Source organism: Heterocephalus glaber, unplaced genomic scaffold (genome assembly GCF_053883595.1).
Source record: "Heterocephalus glaber isolate CG9 unplaced genomic scaffold, H.glaber_assembly_v1.0 deba00001447, whole genome shotgun sequence".
Taxonomy (NCBI): domain Eukaryota; kingdom Metazoa; phylum Chordata; class Mammalia; order Rodentia; family Bathyergidae; genus Heterocephalus; species Heterocephalus glaber.
Genome location: NW_028258299.1, coordinates 380,088 through 400,183, shown reverse-complemented (window position 1 = coordinate 400,183; position 20,096 = coordinate 380,088). Strand labels below are relative to the sequence as shown.

The 20,096-nt window shown below is 62.8% G+C and overlaps 3 protein-coding genes across 9 annotated transcripts; 1 reads left to right on the top strand and 2 right to left on the bottom strand.

Moving 5' to 3' along the window:
* The first annotated feature begins 115 nt into the window (after nt 1–115).
* On the top strand, nt 116–16,363 carry Dvl1 (dishevelled segment polarity protein 1). Of its 6 annotated transcripts, none has more exons than XR_015452422.1 (16): nt 116–552; nt 5,517–5,586; nt 5,754–5,875; nt 5,989–6,092; nt 6,265–6,400; nt 6,510–6,603; nt 6,675–6,744; nt 6,825–6,964; nt 7,034–7,110; nt 7,217–7,284; nt 7,407–7,559; nt 8,037–8,168; nt 8,262–8,429; nt 8,518–8,724; nt 8,983–9,154; nt 9,815–9,938. XR_015452422.1 is itself a non-coding variant. In XM_004863863.4 (16 exons), exons 1-15 carry the CDS (start codon nt 383–385, stop codon nt 9,319–9,321), a joined length of 1,722 nt encoding a protein of 573 aa, XP_004863920.1. In that variant the 5' UTR covers nt 116–382; the 3' UTR covers nt 9,322–9,350; nt 9,815–16,363. The 6 variants fall into 6 exon arrangements, 3 of the variants coding, with proteins under 3 accessions (XP_004863920.1, XP_004863919.1, XP_004863918.1); XM_004863863.4 differs by lacking the exon at nt 8,983–9,154 and adding an exon at nt 9,311–9,350 and having other exon boundaries at nt 9,815–16,363; XR_002389054.2 differs by lacking the exon at nt 8,983–9,154 and adding an exon at nt 12,874–16,363 and having other exon boundaries at nt 317–552; nt 9,815–12,721.
* On the bottom strand, nt 11,767–14,910 carry Tas1r3 (taste 1 receptor member 3). Its single transcript, XM_087214355.1, is given in 6 exon segments — nt 11,767–12,731; nt 12,896–13,016; nt 13,140–13,348; nt 13,351–14,239; nt 14,322–14,658; nt 14,660–14,910. Coding segments are annotated over 6 exon segments (2,772 nt in total).
* Nucleotides 16,364–16,533: 170 nt separating the features above from the next.
* Nucleotides 16,534–20,042, bottom strand: Cptp (ceramide-1-phosphate transfer protein). Of its 2 annotated transcripts, none has more exons than XM_004863866.4 (3): nt 19,887–20,042; nt 18,219–18,353; nt 16,534–17,974 (listed from the first exon to the last, which is right to left on the bottom strand). In XM_004863866.4, exons 2-3 carry the CDS (start codon nt 18,338–18,340, stop codon nt 17,452–17,454), a joined length of 645 nt encoding a protein of 214 aa, XP_004863923.1. In that variant the 5' UTR covers nt 18,341–18,353; nt 19,887–20,042; the 3' UTR covers nt 16,534–17,451. The 2 variants fall into 2 exon arrangements, with proteins under 2 accessions (XP_004863923.1, XP_004863922.1); XM_004863865.4 differs by having other exon boundaries at nt 19,582–19,914.
* Nucleotides 20,043–20,096: the final 54 nt, after the last annotated feature.

Sequence of the window (20,096 nt, the reverse complement as noted above, 5' to 3'; positions counted from 1 at the left end):
AACCCACCATTCGCCCCGCCCCGCCGCTCTCTCGGCGCCTGCGCAGCCCCGCCACGGGCGGCTGGTGACGTCACCGCTCTCGGGCGCCCCCGGGCGGCCGCGCGCTAAGCGGGGCAGGCGGTCCCTGAGCGGCACGGCTCCAGGGGGCGGCGGGCGGCGGCGGCCCTCGGTGCTGCGTCCCTCGCGCCCGTCCCGGGCTGGCGGCGAATGGGCGGCCGCGGGCCGCGAGGCAGCAGTCGGGGCGCGGGCAGGAACCAGGGGTGCGGGGGGGCCTCGGCGAGGCCGGGCGGGGCGCGGGCCGGCAGGCGGGGAGCGCGCCCGGCGTCCGAGCCGCGGGCCGGGCCCTGAACACCGCGCGGGCCCCGCGCCTTCGCCGCGCGCCATGGCGGAGACCAAGATCATCTACCACATGGACGAAGAGGAGACGCCGTACCTGGTCAAGCTGCCGGTGGCCCCCGAGCGCGTCACGCTGGCGGACTTCAAGAACGTGCTCAGCAACCGGCCCGTGCACGCCTACAAATTCTTCTTCAAGTCCATGGACCAGGACTTCGGGTCAGTGGCCACGCGGCGGGCGGGCAGGCAACACCTGTCACCTGGGGTGGGTCCGCGTGGGTCGGGCGGCCTTGTCAGGGTCGCCCGCCCTAGACCAAGACCCCGATTGCCACTCGCAAGCCCGGCCGCGGTGGCCCAGGGGGCAGGCGTGGCCCAGGGGGCAGGCGAACCCCAGGCCATCCCGAGCCCGCGGTCCCAGCGTGGCCTGCCCTTGGGAGGTGGCAGTTCTGGGGCTCAGGCCGGCCTGGGTCAGGAGAGTATCACGGGGTGGACAGGTACCAGCACCCACCGGATCCCTAGGGGGACTGGACATGGAGCGGCACAGGGACAGCAGCCTGCCTGAGGGCCTAGCAGAAGTTTCTGGAGTCTCAAGAGAGACTCCCTCCGGCGCCCTCCTCCAGGGTTCCCAGGACAGAGCAGAGGTCGGGGGTCACAGGGATCCTGCAGTTTCGCTCCACCCCCTGCCCTGAGGCTCCTGGCCACCTGCTGACTCAGGGCAGCCTCAGGGCTGGTAGAAGGAACTTGTCATTTGTGCTGAGGAACTGGGAGCAGGAGCCCCGCCATCCACTAGAGGCCTGACCTGGGTCACAGCGGCCAGTAACCCGAGTCCCCAGCTCAGCATTATGCTGAGCAGGTGTGCCTAGTGCCCTCAGGCAAGCGGTGTCCTTGCGTGTGGCCCTGTCTTGGGGCTTTGACGTTGGTCTCCTGTTTCCTGGATTCTGTAGTTCCATGGTATGGGTAGCCCGCATCTAGTCAAGCTTGGGCCACTCTGTGCTTGGGGCCTGAGGTCAGGTGGGCAGACCCTGGCCAAGGAGGAGCAGAGAGGAGCATATCCCGGGCAGTCCCCCTCAGAGCTGGGTGCTCCTGCTGGTGAGTTCGCCCCAGGGATGGCTCTGGGGTCTGCTCTGCCTGCCTTCCTGCCGGGCCTCACGGGGTCCCTTCACTTCTAAGGGCCTTGTGTCCCTGGCCTTGCACAGGAAGTGTATGGAAGAGCACCTGGGATTTCAGTTTATTTTTTTGACAGGAATCACCAGTCACAAGTGCTCTTCTTCACAGACTCTTGGCATTGGTGAGCCTGTGCCAAGGACCATGTCAGCCCCAGGTTGCTGCCTGGCCCACACTCTGGACTGTGTCTTGTCTGCCCTCTCCTCATGACATCTGTAAGGGGCTGTCTGCCCCTGGGCTCCAGCAGAGCTGCTGCTAGGCAGATCTGGGGGGCTGTAGTACCCTGGCTGAGGGGGGTGGGCACTCAGGGCTGTGACACAGGAGATGGCCTTCGGGGGCCTGGGCAGGCTTGGGAATGGTGTTGTGTCGTGTGGGAGCCGGCAAAGGGCTTGAGGAGAACTTGGGGACCTCTGGTATGCAGGAGAGCCAGGAGGTGGAAGGCAGCTGAGATGAGCTACAGGACAAGGCCTCACCTTGCTTCCTCCTTGGCCCTCTGGCTGATGGCCTGGTGGCCTCAGGAGCTGGGAAAGGATTCCATCATCTGTTTTCTTCTTCCTTCCCTTAAGTTCTCCCTGTAAACTCCAAGGTCTGTCTAGTCTATAAATCCTTTATTTAATAGAATAAGTTCTTAGCAGAAGGGCTGATCAGTCATTCACACTTTAGTGTAAAAGAAAACTGAGCTGGGATCTTGCTCTGGATCCCAAATGAATGTAGCTTGACACTTGGGGAAGGGAAGGCAGGTCTTGGCTGATTGGGGACAGTGGCCCAGGGTGGCCTCTGACTGGAGGCTGAGCAGTGTGCCCTTGTGAGTCTTAGAGTCCTGCTTCTACTCCCAGACTGCTGTGGGCCAGCCCTGGGTTCCCTATACCTCTGCTGCCTTGCCTAACAACAGCTATCTGGGCCCTGCTCTGCCTTTATGAAGGCCTCCCTCCTGCTCCCCACTTTTCTTTGTAGTACTGGGGATGAACCCAGGGCCTTCACGCTGAGCTACATCCCCAGCCCTTTTCTTATTTTTATTTTTATTTATTTATTTCATTTCTTATTTTTATTTTGAGACAGAGTTTTGCTAAGTTGCCCAGGCTGGGTTTGAATTTGCAATCTTTCTGCCTTAGCCTCCCAGAGTGCTGGATTCAGGTGTGCACCACAGTGCCTGGCTCTGTCCCCCACTTTTCATGTGTAGGTGACGGCTGTTCTGACCCTGGACCCCTGGGGGTTGGGGCAGAGTCTCTGGGCCTCTGGTGTTGGGTCTGGTGATAGTCAGTGTGGGGTGAGGTTGGCCTTCAGTCCCCACTGCCAGGAGATGTTGCCGACACAGGCCTACAGGCTTGGTGTCTGGCTCATCCACTCTTCTCCATGGCCAGGGGACCCAGGCCCAGGGCTGGATGGGTGGCTCGGGTTGGGAGTGGGAGCCCTGGACTCTGCTGCCTGCCAGTGGGCACAGATGTTCTCTCAGCCCCATGTGCCTGGGGCACTGGGGGGGGCTGGCTGTGGCCCCTGAGCTCTGATGGTCTCTGTGACCTCCGCTTCCCCAAGCTGGGAGGCCCAGGTGGGTACAGCGCATACCCCAAGTCGGGAAAGGATGCAGAGCAGCCCAACTACCTGCTGCATGGTGACTGGGGGCTGGAGCTGGGCAGTGGGTTCCTTGGGCTGAGGGTCGGCACACACCGAGGCTTGTGCAGCTGGGACCCCGACTCATGGGGTTACAGGGGATGGGTACTGGGGCTCTTGAGTACTCTGGCCTCTGTAGCCCAGGACCTTTCTTGGCCAGGCCCTGCTAGACTCTGAGGGCCCTGTTTTGGAGTGGATTCCTTCCTGAGGGGTGGGTGGGAGGCAGAGCCCAGGGGCCACAAGTTCAAGGTTAGCCAGGATGCTCCAAGAATTCTGAGGTGGGGTGCTGGCTGGCCGCCCTGACTCCATGGAGCCTGCTCCTGAGCCTGTCCCTTCACCCCAGAGCCCATGCATACTGGAGCCCCAGGGTTGTCTGGAGTCTGGGCGGTGGCTCCTGTCCCCTCCCACCCCCGAGGCTACACTCTGGAGCTCCAGAGAGATCATGCTGGCAACTGTGGGCTGCCCTGCCCATCCTGGAGACCACACCTGCCCTCCACTGGGGGCTCTGGGACCTGTGCCCTGCTGGCTGGGCCAGGAGGGTCTGTCAGCTGCCCCCTCAGTCCTGGCTGCTCGCCCTCCTTATGCACCTAGGGCCCCACACCTGGTGGGGGCAGCACTGAGTCCTGCTGGCTGGGCCGGGCCAGGAGACCGAGGCCTTTGGTCCCTGGGAAAAGCATCCTCGTAGTGTTGGGAGGTGCAGGGACCTTCATAGCCCTGTCATCTTGAGGCCCTGGCCGCATGGGCAGTGGAGCTCAAGGCCAGCCTAGGTGATGGGAGAGGCAGGGCCTGTGGGGAGCCAGTGGGTGCTGGGCTCCCATCTGTCTCCCAAGCTGAGCCACACAGGGCTGCAGCTGGGCCTGGCAGGGGGCAGGCTGTTGGCTGGCCCACTGGGGCTGTGATGGGGTGGAGGCAGGGGTTCCTGGGGGGTGACTGCTGCAGACCTTGGAGATGGAGAGCTCGCTAAAGTCTGTGGTGCATTGGCTGCGGCAGGGTCCACTCCCTACCCAAGGAAGCCTAGGCCTGGTGTGAGGGTTGTGGCCTTCCAGGGAAGCTAACCTAGCTGTGCAGGGCTGTGGGTCATGGGTGAAGGCACAGGTGCGAGGGGTCCTGAGAAGTGACTGTCTGCCTATTGGGGTGTCCACCTCATTGGACAGGGCCCAGGGAGGCACCTGGAGCAGTGACAGGGCTATAGAAGGCCGGCCGGGGTACTTCTTCCCTCCCAGGCTGGCCCCATCTCTGCTGTCTGCTCGGTCCTAGGCCTGGGGCCTCTTGGCGAGTGTCTGGAGTGGGGCCTCACTCCCTGGGTGGGATGGGTGCCTGCTGCACTCAGACTGCCTGCTGCTGCCCTGGACAGGGCAAGCCAAGGTGTCCTGGGGCTGATGGCCCTGCTTCTGGCATTGGGCCCATCGGGCCGTGAGGCTGCTTCCTGCCAGGTGCTCGTCCAGGCCCAACGCAGTCTCCCAGCTCCTGTTTCTCGTCTGGCACAAGTCCCAGGTGTGGAAAATCCCTCAATGCTTCACAGGGCTGAGCGCCAGTGGGTGGGGCGTCAGGGTCCCAGCTCCCGCCTACCACTTGCCCTGAGCTGAGCTGGTTGCTGTCCTTGCCCCTTTGAACCCTGATCAAAGGAGGTCATCTGGCCTCCTTCCCAGTTTGTTCCTTTGCCTGATCCTTGGCACCTTACTTGGGTCCTCTATGACCTTGCCCCAGGGGCAGCAGGAAGACAGGGCCAGGTGTGGATTGTGGCCAGCTCTGTCCCCAGCTGGCCTGGTCGTCAGGGGGCAGAGCCCATGGCTGTCTGAGAGTTGGGCCTAGTCAAGGGCATAGGTGGGTAGGTGGGGAGCACATAGGAGAATGCCAGGCTACCAGGTGTGGGGACTTGGGAGCAGCGTGAGGAGCATCAGACATGCTCCTCCAGGAGGCAGCTGCAAACCTGCAGGCTGTCGGGAAGCAGGGGGGTTGTTCTGGAAAGGGCTGGAAAGTGGGGCCGAGGGGATGGGTGTGGACCTAGGATGAAGAGCGGAGAAGAACCAAGTGGGAGTACTGGATCTGAGACAGGGAGGCTGCCTGGCCATGGGAGAGCTGAGTGGGCAGCTGCCGGGTCCCTAGGAGAGGGTGCAAGGTCGGAGACTGGCTTGGGATGGAGCTGGGTGCACGTGTGTGGACAGGCCCAGTGAGGGTGCTGCAACACTGGCCTCATTCCCGGGCGCCCTTCCCTCTGTCTGTCCCCCTACCTGCCCAGGCTGGAGGTGGATGGGAGCCTCAGGCCGGCCCTGCATGAACTGTCCACCGCCACTGTCCCAAGTGCTGAAGGGCCAGCACAGGGTGGAAAGGGCCTAGGAAGAGAAGGTGCTGGAGGGAGATTACACTGGTGCCCAGGTCCTGTGCTGGGCCTCACACCCACCCGTCCACAGGGTGGTGAAGGAAGAGATCTTTGATGACAACGCCAAGCTGCCCTGCTTCAATGGCCGAGTGGTCTCCTGGGTGAGTCCTGTGGGCACCCGACATGTTGATCTGGGCCCTGGCATCTGCCATGGCATGGGCCCTTCCCAGAGAGGGGGTGGGGGTGGCACTGGGCTCTGGCAGGTCGGACAAGGGTGGGACAGGGCCCCGGCAGGCTGGCTGTCCGAGCCCTCACTCTCCTTCCACAGCTGGTCCTGGCCGAGGGTGCTCACTCAGACGCCGGGTCCCAGGGCACCGACAGCCACACTGACCTGCCCCCGGCCCTCGAGCGGACAGGTGGCATCGGGGACTCCCGGCCGCCTTCCTTCCAGTAAGGCTGTGGGCTGAGCTTCCGGGTCCCCTCGAGGTCCCTCTGGGGGCACGGGCTGGCGTCTTCTGAGGTGCTGGCCGCCCAGCCTCCCCGTGCCCTCTTCATCTGCACAGCCCAAATGTGGCCGGCAGCCGCGATGGGATGGACCACGAGACCGGCTCAGAGTCCGTGGTCAGTCGCCGGCGGGAGCGAGCCCGGCGCCGGAACCGTGAGGAGGGTACTGTGGCTCGTCGGCCTCCCTGGGCACCCCGTGGTGGGCCCCATGTCCCTGCCCGTGCCCTGAGGTCCCGGGTTGGAGGGCTCGGCCCCGGTGCTCCTGCTAGCCGCTGGACCGGCAGGCGCCAGAGGCTGCACAGGCCCCATGTCAGCGCCCAACTGCTGGCCCACAGCCACGCGCACCAATGGGCACCCAAGGGGCGACCGGCGGCGGGACCTGGGGCTGCCCTCGGACAGTGCATCTGCTGTGCTGAGCAGCGAACTGGAGTCCAGCAGCTTCGTGGACTCAGAGGACGACAGCACGAGCCGGTGCGGCAGGGCCCGGGCCCCGTGCGCGGCCAGCCTGCGGGTAAGGAGGCGAAGCCTGGACCCTGACCTATGCCCCGCCCCGTCCGCCCCCGCCCCGTCCCCGCCCCAGGCTGAGCAGTTCCACAGAGCAGAGCACCTCCTCTCGGCTTATCCGGAAGCACAAGCGCCGGCGCAGGAAGCAGCGCCTGCGGCAGACAGACCGGGTAGGCAGCGGGGCCTGTGCAGGCGGTGGGGCACGTGAGCAGCGGCAGTGTCTCACTGGGCCCCTCTGCAGGCCTCCTCCTTCAGCAGCATCACTGACTCCACAATGTCGCTGAACATCATCACCGTCACACTCAACATGGGTGAGGCCTTGGAGGCGGGCCCGGCGGGGCGGGGGCGGGGGCGGGGCGGGGGCGGGGCCTGCTCATGGCTGTTCCTGCAGAGAGGCACCACTTCCTGGGCATCAGCATCGTGGGCCAGAGCAATGACCGGGGTGACGGTGGCATCTACATCGGTTCCATCATGAAGGGCGGGGCAGTGGCCGCCGACGGCCGCATCGAGCCGGGCGACATGCTGCTGCAGGTGCGGGCTGTGGGGCTGGGCACCAGATGCACCCGCTGCCACCGGCCCTGACCCTGTGCCCCGCCACAGGTGAACGATGTGAACTTTGAGAACATGAGCAACGACGACGCTGTGCGGGTGCTCCGGGAGATCGTGTCCCAAACAGGGTGAGGCCATGGGGCAGGGCAGGGCCACGTCCCCCACAGTGAGGAGGGGTTGGGGCACAGGGCAGGGCAGGCTGCACGGCGCTCACCTGTGTGGCGCCTGTCGCAGGCCCATCAGCCTCACAGTGGCCAAGTGCTGGGACCCAACCCCCCGGAGCTACTTCACTATCCCGAGGGGTGAGTGACCTGCGGCTGGGGGGCTGGGGGGTGCCAGGGCCCAGCCTGAAGGCCTGTCTCCTCTGTGCCCTGTGCTCCCTCCGCCCCCATCCTCCTGTCCATCTGTCACTGCTGCCGTCCAGCTGACCCTGTGCGGCCCATCGACCCAGCCGCCTGGCTGTCCCACACGGCAGCGCTGACCGGCGCCCTGCCCCGCTACGGTACGAGCCCCTGCTCCAGCGCCGTCACGCGCTCCAGCTCCTCCTCACTAACCAGCTCAGTGCCTGGCGCTCCACGTAAGTGGCAGCTCACGAGACCCCTGGAGGGAAACCGAGGCTTGAGGGCGTGGGTTGGCCCAGCCTTAGGCTGGGCTCTTAGGCCATCACTGGCCTAGGACAGGCGTTGAGCCTGTCCCCAGTACCCACAGACACACTTGTGCCCCTCATGCAGCCGGGCCTGCTGATGTGGACCACGGAGCGCCCTGGGCCTGCCAGGCGGGGGTGGAAGGGGTGTGTGCCCCACTCTGCTTTCCTGCTGCTAACACAACTAATGCCCACGCTTGAGGGGAGGAGACTTGGGGGCAGGGGCCCAGCTGGTGTCCTGGCTCCGGTCTGTGGGTTGCTTGCTCTGGTCTGCGATCCTGTGAAGGGGCATCTGTGGGGTGAGATGGAGGCCTGCTCCTCGAACCTGGGGGTCCACCCTGCAGCCCCTCCTGGGATCCCAGGCTCTGCCTGGAGCCGGCTGCACCTGAGCTGAGAGGCTGTGCTTTGCAGAGCTGGAAGAAGCACCTCTGACAGTGAAGAGCGACATGAGCGCCATTGCCCGGGTCATGCAGCTGCCAGACTCGGGACTGGAGATCCGTGACCGCATGTGGCTCAAGATTACCATTGCCAATGCTGTTATCGGTGAGTCCTGCTCGGCCTCTGCCAGGTGGCAGGGGATGGGGCGGTGTAGGGAAGCAGCCGGCCAAGCTCCAGGCTGACTGGCTGTGTGGCCAGGGGCGGATGTGGTGGACTGGCTGTACACGCACGTAGAGGGCTTCCGGGAGCGGCGCGAAGCCAGGAAGTATGCCGGCAGCATGCTGAGGCGCGGCTTCCTGCGGCACACGGTGAACAAGATCACCTTCTCCGAGCAGTGCTACTATGTGTTCGGGGACCTGTGCAGTGGTGAGTGGGGGTGAGGCCTGGGAGGAGTGATGAGTGGGGGTGAGGGGACTCAGGATCCACACACTCCTCCCCTGCTTCCCCTTGCCAGATCTCGCAGCCCTGAATCTCCACAGTGGCTCCAGCGGAGCCTCGGATCAGGACACCCTGGCCCCACTGCCCCACCCAGCCACAGCCTGGCCCCTAGGCCAGGGCTACCCCTACCAGTACCCTGGGCCCCCACCCTGCTTCCCGCCTGCCTACCAGGACCCCAGCTTCAGCTATGGCAGTGGCAGCGCTGGGAGCCAGCAGAGTGAAGGTGAGAGCCTGCCAAGTGACCCTGTTGCCCACCGCCCACCCTGCTCTCCGGCTGCTGCCCTGAATCCCTGCTGTGTGCTTAGGACCTGGGGACTCCTCTGGGGTCTGGGGAGGAATTCAAGAAACCTGGGGCTTTGCCGTTGTGCCTGGGGTGGCTGGTGGTCCAGGTTTGGCAGAGGCCAGAGCTCAAGGATGGTGTGGTGGGGCCGTGTGGCCAGAGGGGTGATGATCAAGAGCATTGGTCAGGATCACTTTCCAGGCCTAGGACAGGAGGGTGGACTCCATCCCCGGGGCCCTGCAGCCCACAAGGAATTGTGGAGAGCTGGGAAGACCTTGGAGCCGAGCTGAGGCCGAGGGGCAACATGAAGACCGTGGCTGTGTGTGCAGGGTCTGGGGAGAGGTGCAGCCAGCTGGCCCAGGGGACAGGAGAGGTGAGGGCAGGGGTGGCTGTGCCCAGGGAACCTGTTGGTCTTCAGACCCTGCACAGGCACTTGCTCCCACCCAAACCCGACCCGGCCGCTGCCAGGCCCAGCTGGTGGCAGGCCCGGTGTGTAACTTGTGCTATCCCTTGCTTTGTGCTGAGCAAGCCTTAGACTGAAGGACTAGCGGAGTGGACCCTCGGGGCCGGTAAGCCAGGGTCCCACCCGGCGTCCCTCTTGGCATGTCCCTAGCCAGCCTCTGTCCTCAGGTTTCCACTCCTTCCTGGAGCCCAGGACAGGGGCCGAGCGGTTAGCTGACCAGGGCCCCAGGGTGGGTGGACAATGGTTCTCTGGGTGGGAGTCCAAGATGGCCAGCAGGAGTGCTGGGCCCTCAGGGGCTTTGCTGGGGCCTCAGTTTCTCAGCTGGGAGAACAGCCCTCAGTTAAAGCACTGGGGTGAAGTGTGGGCTCTGAGCTGGCCTGTGTCCCTTCTGCTGCTGCCACCCCATCCCCTTCCCCTGGGCAGCTCCTGCTTCATGGGCTGGGCCCAGACCCACCCTTGTGTTTGCATGGCTGCTCCCCCTGCTTGGTCCCTTCCTGCCAACTGCCTGGGGCAGTGGTGGCCCTGGGGTTGGCCAGGCTTGGCTCACCCACCCTCCGTTCTCATTTCCAGGGAGCAAAAGCAGTGGGTCCACCCGGAGCAGCCGCCGGGCCCCAGGCCGGGAGAAGGAGCACCGGGCGGCTGGAGCTGGGGGCAGCGGCAGTGAGTCGGACCCTGCGGCGCCCAGCGGGGTGGGCAGCGCCGGCTGGTGGGAGCGCCCTGTAAGCCAGCTCAGCCAGGGCAGCAGCCCGCGTAGCCAGGCCTCGGCTGTTGCTCCAGGGCTCCCCCCACTGCACCCCCTGACAAAGGCCTACACAGTGGTGGGTGGGCCCCCGGGGGGACCTCCTGTCCGGGAGCTGGCTGCTATACCCCCAGAGCTGACTGGCAGCCGCCAGTCCTTCCAGAAGGCCATGGGAAACCCCTGCGAGTTCTTTGTGGACATCATGTAACTGGTGGGCAGTGCCTTCAGCCCCGTCCAAGGCGGGGCTCCCATCCTGCTGCACTGGGAGCTGCTGGGGTTGCCTTAGTGGTGGCCGGCTAGTGACAGGCCAGCCTGGGGCTCTGGGCCCGGCTGGCAGTGGGCAGAGGCTGGAGGCCAGGGGCTGAGGACAGCCACCTCCCGCCGGGTCCCTGGGCAGTGAGCAGCTGTGTCCCTGCTGATCCTTGGGGGAAATCATTTCCTCAGGCAGGTCTGACCTTCCTTCCAGCATGGGGCTCCAGGGCACCTGACCCCTCCTTTAGAGGCGACCTGTATGGGCTCGGCGTTGCCCCTCACTCTCCTGGAGCCATGCAGAGGCCTCACCTGAGCTGGCCTGAAGCCCCTCCTCACCCAGCACATTGGCCCTGCCCGTGTCACCCAGGCCCCTCTGGTCACTCAGAGTGGGATCTAACTTATTTATTTATTGCTGCCCTGCCTACCATGAGGGTGGTGGCTAGCTAGTTGTCCCCTCCCCACCCAGCTGGGGCAGTGTGCATGTTCCCGCCCCGCTCTGGGACTCAGAGCAAGTGTGGGGAGTGCAGGCCATGACAAAGTGTGGAGGGCAGGGAGCTGGGAGGGCCCTGCACCCTGCAGTGTCTCCCTGCAGGCCGAGGGCTCTGGGCAAGACGGCAGCCAGCCTGGCCTGGCCTCACTGTCGGGGCCCACCCTCCCGCCCTGCCGTCTTGGCTCGCCTGGCCTCCGAACATCTGCGCTGTAGATTCCGTGTCAAAAGTCCGAGCATCTGGGTGGTTCAGTAGAGCTGCTCCTGTGTAAATGCTATTTTAAACACTAAAAAGCATTTAATTTTATGAGGCTGGTGTTTGGCCCATGTCCCTACTCTCTGTGGGGTGCTCGGGACTTGGGTGTGGGGGCTGCTCCAGCGCTGACCCGGTCTGACCAGCACCATCCTGAGTGTGCGCTGCCTCCAGGCTCTGTCCCCAGTGCTAGCCAGCCGTTTTCTGTCCTTGGTCCTGGTTCCAGGGGTCCCGGTGGTGGGTGCTGGCCATGGTGCTGACGCCCACCTCCGCCCGTGCTCTGTCCGAAGTACTGGTGGCAGGCAGGGCAACCCCCTCCCACCCGGGCTTACCCTGAACCAGGCCGGGTGCCGCCCCTCCCCTCCTGGGTGGGCTCCTGCCCTGCTGCCTGCTCTGGGCCTACCCCAGGCACAGCAAGGCGAGTGGTGGGCAATTTGGCCTGCCTTTGTCTCCCCAGGGCTTTCCTGAGCTGAGGAAATGGTTCTGGGCCCCAAGGAACTTCTGGGAGCCCCTTTGGGGCAGTGGAACAGGCCCCGAGGGCCCCTCTCACACACTGCAGGCCTGGGGTCACAGGTCAAGGTCAGCTTGGAGTCAGAATCTGTTGTGCTTTTTTTCCGGTACTGGGGCTCGAACTCAGGACCTTGCGCCTGTGAGGCAAATGCAGATGCCACTGAGCTAAATCCCCGGCCCTTGGGGCCAGAATCTATAATAGGAGGGTACTAGTCTAGTGGTTGGGTTGAGGGGTCCTACAGGGGCTGAGTTCACTCAGGTTGAGGTCCTGGGGTCAGGGGTCACTCAGGGCCTCCCTGAGCCCTGTCCCTGCCTGCGCTGCCAACCCCACCTGTGGTGTCCCTAGCGCCCTGGCCTAGAAAGAACTTGGGGGTGTTGAGCTCTGGCCACCACAGCAGCAGGTAGCACTTGGGCAGGTGAAAGATGGCCAGTATGCCCAGGGCACAGAGGAGGATGGCACCCATCTGCACAGCAGGCTGGTACAACACCTGCACGTTGGTCAGGAGGGGCACGAAGGAGACCCAGGTGACAAAGTAGGCCAGCATGGCGAAGGTGAGGCCACGGGCGTGGTTGTAGTGGCCAGGCTGGCTCTGCACCAGAAAGGTGCCCAGGAAGCAGAGGAAGGCCAGTGTGGCATTGGTGACATGCACCAGGCCCAGGCCCACCCAGGAGTGCATGTGGCAGTGCACCAGCACCTCCCTGGGCAGCACCCTCCAGTCCATCACCACCTGGGATGGGAAGACTGTGAGGGACCAGCCACAGAGTGCCCCCTCTACCAGGGTCAGCAGCAGCACCAGCAGCCAGGCCCAGGGCCCCTGCAGGCGCCCACGCAGCCAGGCTCCCCAGGCAAGCGGCAGTTCCGACTCTACAAAGGTCTCGGCTGCCTGCAGGAACAGTGTACTCAGGCAGCCTGTGAGAGGGAGGTGGGCCACAGGCTGCTGGGCCAGGCAGCTGGTGGACCCCGGCCAGCCAGGGAACAGGAGGACACTGAGGCAGACAAGGCCCAGGCAGGCCAGGCCAAAGCAGGCCAGTGGCCCCCCTGAGGCCTGGACCAGTGGGCTGTCCCTGTGGTGGATGAACAGCCCCAGGGCTGCCAGCACCAGGCCCAGCACCAGGCCCAGCAGCAAGAGCAGCAGCAGGACGGCTGGATCTCCCCATTCCAGGAACCTAGGCCTGCGGGGAAAGCAGCGAGTGCTCCGCTCTGGGGACCACTGGTCCTGGTCACATTGGGTACAGGTGAGGTCATCTGCAGGAGGCAGGAGAGAAGGAGAGAAGGGGCTCTGTGGGCTGGTGCAGGGTACACTGGGGAGCCCTGCACCCCACCTTGGTTTCTGGCCTCCCCATCAGCCTCACAGCCAGCAATGGGGGTCTCTGATCCCAAACTGTAGACTGGCTGAGTAGATGACTCACCTGGGTTCTGCCGGTAGCTGCCTGCTTTGCAGTCCACACAGTCGTAGCAGCAGGAATGGAAGCCCTTCACCCGGCGCACCTGGCCCTCACGGCACTCCTGGGAGCACTGAGATACTGGAGCCTGGCAGGGGACCTCATGCTGGGCTCATAGGGCTGGGTCCCCAGCCCAGAGACATTCCAAGCCCCTGGGTCGTGGCTGGCCCTGGGGCTTCTCTGTGGCTGGGACCACGTGCCCTGTGCTTACCTGGTTGGTTGGTGTGTGCCAGCGCATATGTGTGAGCTGCAGCTGGAGGCTGCCATTGAAGGTCCCCACGGTGTGCAACTTGGGTGTCAGGCTCTGCCACACCCACATTTTCAGGTCATATTCCATATCCACGTTTCCAGTGTCATCGAACTGCAGCTCCAGGCCTCGAATGCTGAAGCTCATGTTGTACATGCTATCCAGGAGCTGGGGGTGGGGTGGGGACGAGACTGCCCTAACCAACCGACCACCAAGACCAGCCTGGGCACCATGATCTGCAGCCCCCACCCCATGCTCACCTGCCAGGGCCTCACGGGCTCCTGTGTGGGGCAGCTGCAGGGGCTGCACTGCAGGGTGTGGTGGAGGGCCTGGGCCACAGTGTACACGGCTGCGTAGGTGGCAAAGATCTGGTGGTGCAGCTGGCCCGCTGACAGGTTCTGCACCAGCCCTGCTGACAGGTTCTGCAACGTGATTTGATCACACTGTGGGCAGCGTGGTCCCACCACGTCCTCCTCCAGGTCCCGCTCAGCAGCCAGTGAGGCACAGAAGGCTGGGTCAGCGGCCAAGGCCAGGTGGGTCTTCACGTAGTGGAAGAACTCAGGCAGCAGGGCGCCTCTCTGCACAAACCCAAGAATGGTGCCCACCTGATGGATGCCAGGCAGCGTCATGACCAGATCTGAGGTCAGCCAGGCCTCACTGCCCACCCACACCTTGGGCGTGAGGCTGTGGCTGATGCTGTACTGGAACAGGGAGTGGACGGCACGAGCCGAGGCGAACACCACCACCACCTGCACCTGGCTCTGGTTCACCTGCTGCAGCACGTCCTGCACCTTGCCCAGCCGCAGGCTGTCGGCTTGGGGCAGCAGCACAAGGCTCTCGTGTGCAACGCAGATGTTCCGGGCATGGGCCAGGTTTGAGAAGGTGCTCAGACCCTCTCTCCCGTACTCATCATCGCTACCCAGGGCTGCCACCCAGTTCCAGCCAAAGTACTGCAGCAGTGTCACCATGGCTTCCAGCTGGACGCGGTCGCTGGGCACCGTGCGGAAGAAGGAAGGAAACGTCTCCCGGTTGCTCAGCCTGTCCATGCTGGCGCCGTAGCTGACCTGCAGCGGCCCAGAGGCACCTCCTGATGGGGGGCTCATGCAGGCAGGGCTGGCAGGGGGACACAAGGAATGGTGGGCCCACCTGTGGCATGAGGAAGAAGCCAAAGAACTTGCCCGTGATGAGGGCGAGCTCCGAGGAGTGGGGGCCAATGACAGCCAGCACTCGGGGCTGGTACTGTGTGTAGTTGCAGTAGGCGGCAATGTTGCGGCTGTCCACCTTGGCCAGGAACATGAGACTGGGCTTCATGGTGACCACAGGCTCCGAGCACGTGTCAAAGAGGTCATAGCCCAGCTGCAGCCCAGGCAGCAGGGTGGAACTGTTGTTGATTTCCTCCACGGCCATCTTCAAAGCCATCACCAAGAACAGGCCAACAGTCGAGAGCCTGAGGCCACACAGGGCCATGGGGGCTGCTATTTCATCCCAGGCTCGGGAGCACCCAGCCCACCCACCTCTCCTGCCCCGGCTGCCCACCTCCGTACCTGGAGCACGTGCTGCTGTCGGGCTGTGTCCTGTGGTGCAGTTGAGTCTCCTCAGCCAAGCCCAGGGGGAAGAGCCCTCCCAGTACGTAGTCCCCTTGCATCCTGAATTGCCTCGACAGGCACAACAGGGCCCCTGTTCCAAGGCCCAGGAGAGCCATTAGGCTGAGGCCCAGGACCGCCAGCCCTGGCATGGCAGGTGGCAACTTCCAGCACGGAGAGCAAGAAAGTACGCCGAGCAGGAGCCCCAGATATGTAGTGAGTCCACAGGAAGAGGCAGAGGATTTGTTTAGCAAAACCAGTGCCTTGCTCACCTGTCAAACCCCCAGGGGCCCCGACTACGTCCTCAGCATCCTGAGCCCTAAAGGTTCAGGCACGTAGGACTTTTGCTTTTGAATACTAGGGACTGAATCCAGGGTCTTTGCACTGAGCTACATATATCCCCAGCCCTTTTTATTTTGTGACAGGGTCTCACTTTTTCCCAGGCTGGTCTCTGAACTTGTGACCCTTCTGCTTCAACCTCTCAAATACTGGGACTGCTGGTGGGTGCCACTGTGCCCTACTTGTCAGACTCTTGTCCTGATCTCCCCACAAGGCTCCGAGTGGCTCCTGCCTGTGCCAAGCCCCATGGCAGCCCCTTTCCTGGAGTAGACGGCATTCTGTGGGCATCCAGGACCCTAAGAGCTCAGCTGTGTTCAGGGATGAGGAGGTGCCAAGGCCTGTGGGGCTTTTCCTGGGCACAAATACCTGGGAGGTTTCTGGCTCCCAATCCTTCAAGTCCACAGTTGGAGGACTACAGGTGACCCTTCCAGGCTGTCTCGAGCAGTGTGGACCTGCCAAGGGTCCTACCGTAGCTGTTCCACTGCCAGGGTGCCAACTCCCAGAAGCTACAGAAACCTTGTGGCTGGCTGTGCTCACTCTGGCCCTGGCACAGGCCATGCCCTGGCTATGGTGCAGGTGCTGCTGGGTCAGCTTGCAGCTGGACCCAAAGGAGGGGCCCATGCAAATGAGGGAGGAAGGGCTGTAATCAAATGGGCTCCAGCTGCCAGCACCAGGTGTGTGCCTTGGTGGTGGGAGCGGGGACAGTGGCTGCTCCCTGCTGGGTTCTGGTTCTGGGAGAGACTTTGTGGACACAGCAGGGGACTACACAGACAGAAGTGGTGGAGGCTTTTGGCTCTGCTAGGTGGGGTGGGGACCCTGGGCAGTCTACAGCTGGGGCCCATTGGATATTCATCTCCTCCCCGCTGTCCTGAGGGCCCCATACGGTGCACACGCCACAAACTCATGGACAGCATATCCTGAGCTGCACCTGCAGCCTCGCTCCCTGGCCCATGTGGACTCAGCTGTTTACTTAGCCACTCCCTCATTGCCAGCCCCATGTGGATGCTGGCTTCTGGTGGGTGGGCAGAGCCTTAGGCCAGGGTGGAGGACCAAGACGACCCACCTGTGTGCAGCCTCTGCCTGTCCAGCTACTGTTGCGGCCTCCTGGGCCTCTCCTGCAGTGTGTGGCTGGCCTCAGACCTGCCCTTTTGACCCAGGTCCCCAGGAGTGACCCTGGGCAAGTCTGTTTAATCACCTGAAAAGTAGGGGGCGTGACCAAGCTAATGTTCTCCAGGAATGGGAATAAAGCACCACCTCCTAACCCTGCCTGCTGTCCCGGGCTGGTCTCATGTCCCCGTGGCTGACACTGCCCTTTGAGCCCCTGGGGTCAGGGAATGCATGGTTCAGCTCTGTGCCTGGGGTCCTTTGTGGAGTCTTCCAAGTCATCAAGCACCTGGTGGACCCCTGTACCCATCCTGGAACACCATACCCAGTCCTGTAAGTGTAATTTTATTATGCTGAAAATTACCACATGCATCGGGTAGCAGGCAAATTCTGCAAGCTGACATTGATGCATCCGCTTCCCTGTAGGCACTGTTTCGTGGTCTGTCCTAGGTCCAGGCGGAGAGGCCAGGTCCCCAAGCGCTGGGTGGTGGCTGCTGGTAGTGAGGGCTGGCCACTTTCCCACACCATGCCCCACCAGGACGTGCTGAGCACGTGGGGGCGGGGCAGTAGGGCAGGGGAAGAAGTGTGGCATCTTGTGGGGTGCTGCCAGGGAGGATGAGGCCTGGCTCCACCCGGGGTGTTGGGCTCCCAGGACCTCAGGCTGAGCGCAAGTGCCTTGTAACAAGCCCTGTAGGAGCTGATGCTTGCAGTGGCTCTGGAGGGCTTCCCAGGACTTTCTAGGGCCCTTGGACAGAAAACTGCTGGCCTGTTCTGTGTGAGGCCAATGAGGTGAAGGGCAAGAAAGCTCACCATGCCCAGATTCCAGCCAGGGTATAGAGAGGACTGAGGCTGCCTGCCTGACACAGACACCGTTTCTATCGCGTCCTGGCTCTGTGACAGGCATGCAAAACTAAACACTTGGCTGGAGGAAGACAAAGCCTCTGTGTCCAAGGGACTTGTGACCATATGCCTTTCACAAACATGGATGGGACAAACCCTCTGGCTGCTGCTGTCCTGCCTGATCTGCTGTCTGTACCTCAGTAAGGCCGGAACTGAGCATGTGTGTAACTGAGGCTGAGGGTTAGGCTATGGCTCAGAGGGCCACAAGCCTGCATTTCCTGTTTGCCCATGGCTTCCAGCAAGCTCAGCTCACTGGGGTGACAGTGGCACCCAAAAAGCTGTGTGTAGAGTGGAGGCCTTGGCCTGCCCAAGCCCTGCAGCGGGGAGCCACTGACCCTGGGTGCTGGCTGCTAGGGCAGGTTCAGCAGGGAGTGCTCAGCATAGAGCCTCTGGGAAATGTCATACACTTGCTTGATAAAGGGCAGGGCCTCGCCTAGCATCTCCACAGCCTCCTTAGGGGACCCCATGTTCATGGCTTCAAGAAAGGCCTTGCGTGAGGGCAGGGTGCAGAAGGCTACTGTGACAGCTTGTCGCACAATCCACGGGTGGTAGGCAGCCAGCGAGGCATTGTAGGAGTCAACGCAGAGTGTGGAGGTGCGTGCATCCTCAGGGCTAGTGCGCAAGCCTTCCAGGAACAGCTGCAGCCAGTGCAGAGCCCGGTGCAGGCGCAGCATGGTTCGGCAGCCTGAGTCAGGGTGGCGGGAGCGACGATCCAGGTCTACCAGCCCATTTCCCACCTCGTAGGCCACCATGGACTGCAGGCTCATGTAGTGCTCACACTGAGGGCTGCTCCTCAGGTGCTCTATGATGTGCAGCTTTGAGACTACGTCCTTGGAAATGAATGAGAAGACCGTGCCCAGGCTGTTCAAAAACCTGTGTGGGAAACAAGAGCTTGAGGCCCCATGCAGCTGCACAGGGGACATCATCTGTCCTGAACTACTGGGGACATTTCTGCCTGGAGGAAGGACAGGACAACTGAGAATGGCCCACCATCACCCCGCTCTGTGCCCAGTGCCAAGCAGGAAGCAGATACCACCCATGCCTGCTGACAAGCAGCACCACCACTTGCCACTTCCGGCTTGGCCCTCTATAGGAAAGCAGCCCCCCCTGCACACACCTGACCAGTCCCTTCCAGCTGGTGATGTAGTGGTCCAGCAGTACCTCCTCCTTCTCGTTGAAACACTGCTTAAAACTGGCCAGGACAACTTTCAGGTTGAAATCTGCCTCTGAACCATCCATTTTCCAATATGAACTGAAACACAGTTTTATACAGAACTTCTGGGCTGTCTTGCTGCCCAGCTCACTCCACACCTCATTTCCTGTCCACCCTGGAGGGTGGAGGAGGGGTGGAGGAGTCATTGAAAGAAAGAGCCAGAATCCTGAAACTCCTCTCCAAACCTATGGTGAGACCCTGTCCCCTTTCACAGGGCTCCCTTGACAGGAGCCACACTCGGACATGCTTGGGCAACCATGCTGTGCCCCTTGCCCGGACCTGGGGATGGCCCCTGCTTGTCATGCAGATCACTAACTCAGGGCAGTCCCTGCATGGGACCACCATGCTCCATCCCATTTGTAGCAGGCCTCCCTGCTGAGGCTTCTTGCTTGTTTTCTGATCCTCTCCCTAGGGTCCCTATCTGTTTTCAGGCACTGGACAAATGTTTCAGAGAGGCTGGCACAGGATAGGGCACTGGGCTGCATCTAGAGCTCTGTGCTCTCAGGGCAACATTCTATGTTTAACTTTTTTTTTTTTTTTTTGGTACCCGAGATCAAACTTGGGTCCTTCCACTTGCAAGACAGGCGGCGGCGGAACCACTGAGCTAAATTCCCAGCCCCTCAGGTCAACATTCTAATGGGAGGGGGTGTCAGACTCAAAACCAGGGGCTCTGAGATAGTAAATAATTCTGACACAGCAGGTTAGGACATAAATACTTTGGACATGGCAGGAGAGCACATGGGGAGGGTGGCTGGGTGGGCCTCCTCCTTCCTTGTTTGCAGCTGCACCTCTGGAGCCAGGGCAGAGGTGGCAGGGTGGCATTTGCTGGGTTGACAGGCACCAATCTTCACCGTACACATCGCACACAGGGTGGCTAGGCCAAAGGTCGCACCACGCTCAGGAGGCTACCACAGGCCCCTTACCTCCATGGAATATTCTGAAAATGGCCCAGGACACAGGCTTTGAGGTTGGGGTGGGTTTGAGTACTCTTGCATTCTTACAGTCACCCCACAACATCTCAGCGTCTACACGTGTGGGTGCCTGCAAGCACCCCTGCCCCACCTTCCCTGGTGCCCAGGGCAGACCCTGTCAGGCAGGTCTGACAAGCTTCAGAACTAGGCTGAACCTCACCCCACTGCCCTGGGGTCCTCTGTGCCCTTTGGCGCTGGGAGCCTTCCCCTGACCTCGCACTTGCAGGGCCCTTAGCACCCCAGCTGTGCTGAGAGCCCCAGACAGGTGCAGGACACCTGGGCCCCTAGAAACTCACAGCAGCACCCTGTGGCTCAGTCCTTCATCTCAAGGTGGTCTGGGGCCCGGGGCGCACGGTCCCGGTGTCTAGCGCGCCTCGCCCTCTTGCGGTGCCGTGTCCACTGAGCGGATGGTCTATGAGCCCCTGGGGTCCCTTCTGCGCCCCCCTGGATCCTGTCAGCTCGGCCTTCCTGCCCAGGACCGGAGCCTGAGGCCAACAGGACGCATCGCGGGGTGCGGGGACGCAGGAAGGGCAGCCAGCGGGCGCCTCTGAGCCTCCCCAGAAGGTCGCCGGGCGCGGTCCGGGGAAACCGCAAGTCTCACCTGGGGCGAGCGCACCAGGTCTTCGTCTGGCCCGGGGCACCGGGCGCAGTGGAGGTGGGCGGAGAGGAAGGGGCGGCCGCAGCTCTGAGGTCCGCGACACCCGGTTCGCGCTTGGCCCTGCCAGTTACGCTCCGCCCGCCGCCCGCCAGTGGTCAGGTGCCGGCGGGTCTGGCTCCACCCCACCGCCATGATTGGTCACGGGTCGCCCAA